At 46.5% G+C, this 8,803-nt stretch overlaps 1 protein-coding gene across 3 annotated transcripts in view; it reads right to left on the bottom strand.

Moving 5' to 3' along the window:
* The window catches only part of FRMD4A (FERM domain containing 4A), a 337,605-nt gene that overhangs the window by 104,275 nt on the left and 224,527 nt on the right, over positions 1–8,803 (bottom strand). For all 3 annotated transcript variants that reach the window (XM_006765734.2, XM_006765735.2, XM_006765739.2), the window contains exons 8-10: positions 8,182–8,265; positions 3,118–3,183; positions 2,834–2,891 (exon numbers count right to left, since the gene is read on the bottom strand). In XM_006765734.2, coding sequence (XP_006765797.1) covers positions 2,834–2,891; positions 3,118–3,183; positions 8,182–8,265 — 208 coding nt within the window. The remainder of the gene's footprint in view (positions 1–2,833; positions 2,892–3,117; positions 3,184–8,181; positions 8,266–8,803) is intronic.

Here is an 8,803-nt window from a genome sequence, read left to right as displayed (position 1 = left end):
TGTGTGACTCGTGCTGTTGGACAAAGCAGCAACACTGAAGCCTAGACATTCTGAGGACTGAATTAGAAACACCAATTCCCTCTGTTTACTCCTTTAACAGAGACCTCTTGGCACCAGACTGTAAGCTGTAATTCTACATTCAAGTAGGATGACTGAGCTGTTAATTCAAGCTCCCAAATGCTAGGAGCTGACAGGGGGCCTATCAAGCAGCCTTTCCCCAGATTTGTCCTAATCGCCACATTGATGAATCACTGAATACACCCCATTGTAAATGTCTTGAAAACTCAAAATTGGCTTCATGGTTTTCAAATACCAAATACTTGTGAGGCATGAGTTATTTCAAGGTGAGCATGAAGCTAAAGGGCAAAAGAAAGATATTTTGAATTTTTAGAAAAGTTTCAGGGTATAAGATTTCTTTAAAAGTTTTTTAAAGCTATAAAACCCTGGTCCCTGCCTCTGCACTGCAGTGGTTTCAGAGAACAGGACATCAAAGAGACCCAATGCTGCTGCAACCCTAAGTTGACTAGGTAGGGGATATGGCACCTGCAAGGCCACCAAACAGGGAGTCTTGCTACGGTGGTTTAGGCTTATTGGATTCCTGTTTGTTTTCCAAGAAAGCAGGAGAGCATTTGCTTACGCCTGGAGATTCCAAAATCCAAACCCACACATGCATTTGACACTCTGAAAGTCACAAGGCCTGCTTCTGGTTTCTAACACTGCAAAGGAGGGAGCACATTTCTGAAGTTTTATTGGAAGGCAGAAATCATAGATATCAGAGGCCACCTTTTTGTCAAGCTCCAGGGCTGATGAAGAAATGGAACATGGGTGTAATAAGGTGAAGCCTTATCTCAAAGACTTCCAATCTATCCATTTCAATCCATCTTCATCATTAACAGTGAATCTCTATAGTCTTTCAATAGCTAGAAGATTTTTGTGGGGGTAGTTAGAGAAACAAAATTTTTAATCTCTATTTCAATTATAAGCGATGGAGATGAGATCAAATTAAGAACAGAGAATGTGGTTCAGGAATTCCTGAGTTCCTGGCTTCCATTCTTGAAAGCAGCCCCCTGGCTACCTATCCCCAAAGACTATTTTCACAAAAGAGAAAGACAGTGTGCTTTCTGTGAAATGCCTTTTGTAATGTCAGGAACTATTGTTGGATCCTTATGTTTCCTTTGTGGTAACAAAGTGGAAATGGGCTTAGCCAGCACAGTGCATTTTGAGCCTCTTTTCATGTAAAACCCAACTGACTGCCCACTGACTTCAATGGCCACATTCCAGGGCACGGCCTTACACGGGGTAATCTCCTTAGAGAATTCATCTTTCTCTTTTGGGGTCAGAGATAGCTCAAAAGATTACATCACATTCCCTATGACATGCTATAGTTTAGGCTTGAGAAGGACAGGGATGGTTGTGATGGTTCTATGAGTTCTGTGAACGAGATGAAGAGGGATTAAGAGCTTTTGCTGGGTCCTGGCTGGGTGCATGAGCTGGCTGGAGCATTGCCCTGTACACCAGAAGGTCACAGGTTCAATTCCTGGTTGGGGCACATACCTAGATTGTGGGTTTGATCCCCAGTTAGGAGGGTGTGGGAGGCAACGGGTCAATGTTTCTCTCCCCCCGCCCCCTTTATTCTTTCTAGAAATCCATGGAGGCATATCCTCAGGTGACAATTAAAAAAAAAAGAGCTTCCATTGGTAGGAGGAACTATGGTAGGACATCAGGAAGAACGTAACCATTTCAGGCTTTAAGAGATCCTGAGCTGAGCTGAGTCCCTTCATATGCCTCAGAACTGGGCTCCACAAAGAGTGTTCCAATACTTGTTCCCATGATGGGAATGTATACATCCAACTACTCAATTCAATTTTCAATAAACACTCAGTAAATCCATGTGCCAGGCACTACACTGGGTTCCAATAATATATAACCAAATGCAACACAGTGTTTGCCATCAAATGCCTGCAGTTTACTGGATGATATAGGCAATTAAATGCATACCAAGGACATGCAAAGTGTGCAAGCTGCACAGGTGACACAAATGAATAAAACATAACGCATGTTCTAGTCTACAGAAATTAAAAATACAGTTGGGCAGAAACAAGAAAAAAGAAACTAATAGAAGAACAAGAGAATCTCAGGTTGTCTGGTGAAAGTATCTTGAATTCAGAACTGTTTCCTGCTCTTTTTTGGCCTGGAGGCAATGACTTATTAAACTTTTCATGTTGGGGTAAAGTAAGAAAGGGAAAGTATGCTTTCTCATCATAGAAAAGGACACATGGGTACATCATTATCTATTATTTCAAAAAGGGATCCCAATATAGGATATTATGAATAAAGTTAAAGATAATTTAGAATGGGGTCCATGTCACATTGGACTTGCCATCACAATATTGAAGGATGCAGATCCTGTCTTCTTAGTCCTGACAACCCAGTCCACCTCTCAAGTTGCCTGTGTGGCATTTGACCACCAAGAAAAACACTGTTGATTCCACTAAAAGTTTCTGTTCTCTACAGTTCCATGTATTTTGATGGAATCTTCCTACTGAGAGGCTCTGAGACCCTGATCTTCCAGGGTCCTTCTGAGAATGAAAGGAGGTAGGGATTTGTCATACCCACTTTTCAAAAGCAAAGCTGAGTGTTGGAGAGTAACTGAATCCAGTCCTACTAGCCTAGGGAAAGGTTGCTCTAATCCCTCTGAAGCTGCAATCTTCCTGACCAAGTCTTCCCCAACCTCCATGCCCCCAAAAATCTTCAAGAAACTTTTTTTAAAAAATGAGATTCTTTTTAAAATTTATGACAGGCTTAACAACCATCATCAAATGAATTCACTTACCTTCACTGCATAATAGTGAACCCCGTAGGTTGGGAGAGACTCCACGATGCTCATGTAGCTGGGAAGACAACACACACACGGGGTGGTTATTTGGCAGAACTATCATGTACATATTTGTGTGTGTGTGTGTGTGTGTGTGTGTGCATGATAAAGTTCTTGAAGTGATTATTTACTTGGAAATTAACTTGAATCACCCCCTTGCTCCGAACCCCGGAGATACGGCTTTCTGAGAAGAACTGAACACCCTGACATAACACGATCTCAGGAGCACTGGGGGCACTTACTTCACAATAGCTTGACCTCTGGTCTGGCCATTCAGTTTCTTGTAGTGCTCAATCACTCGGTCTTCACTGCAAGTACAAGAAAAGGGCTCTGTTATCACACTAAGTGAACAGCTGAGCACCTGCCGAGTGGAGATGCTTCTTCTGAGCCCCAGATGCTCCCGAGAAGCTCCAAGGAGCCAACAACTCCTGGGAAAAGGATTTGTCCTGAAGTGGCATTTCCAAACTGATTTAAAAAGTCCATTTTCTCCTCAGAGGATTCTCACTGTCTTTATCTTGGATTTATCGTCACAGAATTAAGATTAGAGCTCAGGTTTTGGGTCAGTTCCTTCTAAGACATGATTCCATGAGAGAAGAGGAAGAAGCAGGGAGCCAGCATCTCAGTTGGAAAGGGCAGGGGACAGGGGATGGGAAGAGGATCGACTGGCAGGTGGAAGGCAAAACACCAGAACCTCACCAGAACATCCACACCTACCTCCTCTGCAGCAGATGTCAAGGTGGGGAGCTTCCATGGAGGAAAGGAAAGTTTTGAAATCAGGGCCTAGTTAACACAAAGCATGAGGCCATGATGAAAGGCTCAGAAGAAATGCCCTTTTTATCTTCTGAACATTTAACTCCCAAACAAGAAGAGATCAGCTCTTGCCTTGGGCGCTAATGGCTAGCCAAACACTTCTTTGACAGGGTGGAGGGCTAGAGGGGCCTCTCTGATAAGTGTCTCTGGGCCCAGCCAGATGGGAGCTGTGGCTGCTCCTACTGTTGCCTTTGGAAGCACAGAGATAAGCTTGGGAGTCTCAGGGGAGGCACATTCCACCTGCTAAGTAAGGAGTCAGGTCCAAAAGCCTAGGCCTTGTGGCCTGGCATCTGGCTTTGGAACCTTATGACGGACTGAAATCCTAGGGATGGACCTTCAAGATCTCAGTGGTGGATCTTTTTTATCTACTATTAACTTATCCCAGAACTGATCTGCCGCCTTTTTCACCTCTTCTTTTCCAGCTAGACCATTTCAGGGGGTAACATGTCCTATATCAGTGATGGCGAACCTATGACATGCGTGTCAGAGGTGAACTCATTTTTTTGGTTGATTTTTCTTTGTTAAATGGCATTTAAATATATAAAATAAATATCAAAAATATAAGTCATTGTTTTACTATGGTTGCAAATATCAAAAAATTTCTATATGTGACACGGCACCAGAATTAAATTAGGGTTTTTCAAAATGCTGACATGCCGAGCTCAAAAGGATCGCCATCACTGTCCTATATGTTCTTTACCTTCTACTTAGGGGTAATTTATTTACCTTCCACTTACTATTTTAATCTTTATGAATATCTCTTCACTCTAGTGTTCTGAAATTTGGTGCATGTAAAGAGGTCTGACTCTTCACAAGAAAGCGCCTTCATATACACCAGGAACTGGGGTCGGATCCTCTAAGGGCTCTTCCTCTAGCTGGAGAGCTGTTTCTGTGGCATCTGGGCACCTTCTGTCCTCAAAGGGAAGATGCAGCCTATTTCTCCTCAGCGCCCCCACACCATGAAGGTTCTGCATGGAGTGTGACAAAACCCTCTTCTGACAGAATTCTCTAGAAGCATCCTCTTTGGGTAGACACCAGCCTCAACAGACATACAGAGGTGGGTCAGGACGTTCCAGGGTTGCCTTTCCAGATCCTTCCCCACCTGCCCATTGAATCCACACTGCACTGGCACGTTTCCTACCACATGATCTGGAATTCTGTGGGGTCAACTCCTAGATCCGGGGTCAAGCAAGTCAGTATATATATGAGCCTATTTCCTTCTTAGCTTTGAGAGAAAGGACCTGGCTGAGCTGGAGAGATGAAAATCCATACAGTGCTGCAGCTCTGAACACAATCAAGGCTCAGGGAAAACACCACTGAGCCAGAAACACTGCCTTAATGCCTGACCATGGGTTCTCAACGTGCCGGACAGCTGCAGGGCCCTTACCCGTCACCTCGCTCACCCTGTCTCTCCTGCTGTCTGAGACCATCTGTGAGGCCACAGTACCTCCCTTCTCCCTCCTCACCTTCCCCATTCCTTTTGCCCCAATTGAAATACTGTGGTCCCATGTGCCATACAGCTGACCAGGAACATATCCTGCCTCCCACCTTGCTCTGGCCCCTCCTCCGGAAGTTACAGATGGACCAAGGGTTTTGCAGTATCCCAACTACCCCAGACTGGTGCTAGGAACTCAAGGGAATAATTGTCAGCCAGAGTAAACAGAATAGCAAGACACTATTTGGAGGACAAGGCAGTTCATATAGAAAAAAAAACAAGTGACTGGAGCTGGCTGTGCCCTGACCCTGGGCTGGGTCATGTCACTAAGTTAAAGAACCTCTGCAGAGAAGGGGTCCAGGAGACACACGGGTGATGCAAAGGCAAATCAGGTGATAGAGACACGGGTCCGTGTCTTGGAGGAGCCATGGGCCTGCCATTGTTTGAAGCAAAGGAAGATGTCTCCGCCCCGTGTGGTGGGCTAGCATTCACAAACTAGGCACTGGAGAGAATCCGGGTCAGGGACCTGATCCTCACTGGTCTGAGGCCCTCAGCATATAATTTTATGCCCCAGATGCCTCCCTGGAAGGGGAATCACGTGGACTGAGAAGTCCCAGTTTGTTAAAGGCATGGGGAAAACTAGCAGAAAGATTACTGCCCTGTTACTTAGTGTTATGATATACCTCTCACCACTTTCTAAATTGCCTTATGTAACAGTTTACTTTCTCCTTCCAGTACAGTCACATTAGGCTGGTATGGTTCATCCCATTTCCCAGGTGGGGAATCGAGGCAGAAGAGGAGTAACTGGAGCTCCCCTCGATGCTGGGACTTGGCCGAGGTTCTAGACCCGCAGCTCTGCTCACCGGGTGGCGATGCTTCCCCTCGCGAGTGGGATGGAGCTCCCCATGGTTTATTTTGGCCCAAGCTTGTCCATTGCATCTGCAAAGGCCAGGGAGAGCAGGAGGGCCCCGAAGAACAGCAAATGCACATCCTTCATTTTGGAATGATCAGGCAATTCGAAACTATGGGCAACTTGATGGAGACTGATGTGAGGCGTGAATGAAGGCCTACCCCAGCTACAAAGGGTCATGGTTAAGCCTGCAGATGAGGGGTGATGCTGAGGCAGAGTGGGAAAACGTCTAATAAGCTTGGGAGGCTGGCTCTGTCTCCAGTCTACATCTATTAGAAGCATGATCAGCATTTATCCCTTTCCTGGCGTCTCTGCTTTTTAAAAATTGAAATAGTTAGGCTGGAATGTTAAAGCCAACCACAACCAGCCAACGATAATGAAATATGGTGAAGGCCCATTTGTTAGTTGATGTTTTTAAACAATTCATCATCAGGATGGCCCATGCTACTGGCGTATCTGTTTATCACCTGGGCTGAGAAGCCTGAGGGCATGTTCCTCCCTGGTCTTGCATCCTCAGGTGCACTGAGATGGTGGCCAGGTGTCTGTGGGTCTAAACAGGGACAAGGGAGGTGCTGGCATGGCCACAGAAATGGAGGGGTGTTCTCAAAAGACAGTTACAGATGTGGATGCAGAGGAAGATGTCCTACTGACCAAAGAGAACCTGTGAACAGGAAGGAAGGAGTCTGTGTGTCAGAGATAGAGATAGAGACACAGAAGGGTTGGGGAGAGAAGTGTGTTAGAGGGGAGAGAGTTCATAACTCTGAAATAAGCATGAGGTATAAAAAATGTTTGGGAACAAATGAATGAGGAGCTATCTGAGAAATGGATTAGGCTACAAGCAACTCTGATTCCCAAACAACCCACTAACATTAGTCCCTGCCAGCAGTTCCATTCACATTGTTAAACCCTTATGTCTCTAGCTCCTTCACCACTGGTTTCCTGAAAAGAAACAGCTTGGACGGGGGGCGGGGAGGGGGTGCAGCTAAGGCCCAGGGGCCTACGGAATTGGGGAGAGGGCAATAGTGTTCCAGAAACACAGGGGCGGGATGCCATCTGCTGGGGTTCACAGGTGCAGATGGCCAGGCTGGAAGTCCGGGAGCTGACACATGCAACAGATTCCATCTTTGAAACGATGTAAAGCCACTAGTTATCAGAGGAAGAATGGCAATGAAAGCATTCAGAGGGATTAAATCAGGGTGCCAGCCCATGTAGCTCTCTCAGTTCCTGCCCAGCTGCCCATCCCAGGCCTCGCGGGGAGAAATGACTTGTACTGGCGTTTACTCCTGTTGTGCCCTGTGCGTCAGATCGCCCCACCCCGGCCCAGGAATCCCTTCAAGCCCCCCTGAGGGACTGGAAAATCACGAGATAAGATGAACTGTGAGGAATCTGTAAACTTTACAAAGCACATCACAGAAGTGTTTGTAAGAGTCACGTTATAGTTTATCAGGATCGACTTGCTCTGGGATTTTAAATTGTTTTATAAAAGCAGTTCCGATGCTCTTTGGTAAGGAGTCAGAAGGAATACGGGGAAGCTGCACTGTGCTTTTCTAGGGACTGGGTCGGGGTCCCTGCACCCAGCAGAATTCAACACAGGACCCAGGAATGCAAGCCCCGCTCCACTGTGACCCAACCCCCAATCTGGGCACTTTTCAGACATCGGACTCACTCAGAATCAATAGTTTCAGGCCTGACAGATGAACTACGGTTTAATGTTTCATGGCAGCTAACACAGGAGACATGAAACATTGTGGGGAAATGAAAGAATCAACCTTGCTCTTCTGTGAAGAAAAACCCCTGCAGCCTTCCCCCAACTCAAGCCCCCGCACATGCACATCCTGCCATCAAAGAGGGGATTCCACAAGGAAACCCGAGCAGCACATGAAAGGATCTCCAAGGAGGGAAGCTTTCAACGGGAAACTCTGGAGGATTTTCCTTTTTAAAAATGAAAGAAAATGGGGAAAGGAAAGTGTCACACATACTGCGTCATTCAAATAAATGCAGAACCCGGTTTCATGGTGACCCCAGCCATTTAAGATACAATTGGGGTCTGGGGTGACCCTGCGTGGCCGGGAGGGGGCTCTGGTTGGGAGCCTCACACACCCCAAGAAGGGCTTGCTTCTGGAGAAGACGCCTGGGAGAGAAGCAGCTTACCAGTAGGCCAGGGAAGGGTGCTCCTTCAGGGCTTGGGTGGGAAGTGCTGGCAGCTTCTTCAAGTCACTCCTCACCACCTCGTTGCTGCAAGACAGGGGCAGAGACAGAGGGAATGCCAAGAAACTCACTCACCCTCCAGCGACCATGCACCAGGCCTCACGGTGAGACCTCGCATGGGTTCCCCTTTAATGAAAAGTGGTGGAAGGAAGGAGTGCTTTCCTTATATGTATTTACTTATTTACTTACTTACTTACTTACTTACTTACTAACTTACTTACTAGAGAGGAAAAGCACACTCAACATGCAGAGCCCAGAGCTCACACGTAGCTGTGGTTCCTTCTCAAACCCTGCACACAGACCGAGGCCCTGAGTAGCCCGAGCCTGGAAGAAGGGTCACCAGTGCGCCTGCCTAGTTTGGGGTGTTGCCATGGGCTCCTGGGGCTCCGAAGAGGGGCCACCTGGCGGCTTTTCCCCAGAGAGTTACTCCTTCACTAACACACATGCCAATTTTCTTTGCTAGGATTGACCACACGTTGGAACCTGCTTTTTGGAAGATGACAAATAACTTAGAAATGGAAATTACTCTGGAAGTGTGAAGTAGACTATCTGGTATAGTCTACTA

The sequence above is a fragment of the Myotis davidii genome, unplaced genomic scaffold, assembly GCF_000327345.1.
Source record: "Myotis davidii unplaced genomic scaffold, ASM32734v1 scaffold660, whole genome shotgun sequence".
Taxonomy (NCBI): Eukaryota; Metazoa; Chordata; class Mammalia; order Chiroptera; family Vespertilionidae; genus Myotis; species Myotis davidii.
The sequence above is the reverse complement of the archived record's forward strand: the minus strand, read 5'-3'. Positions and strand labels throughout refer to the sequence as shown.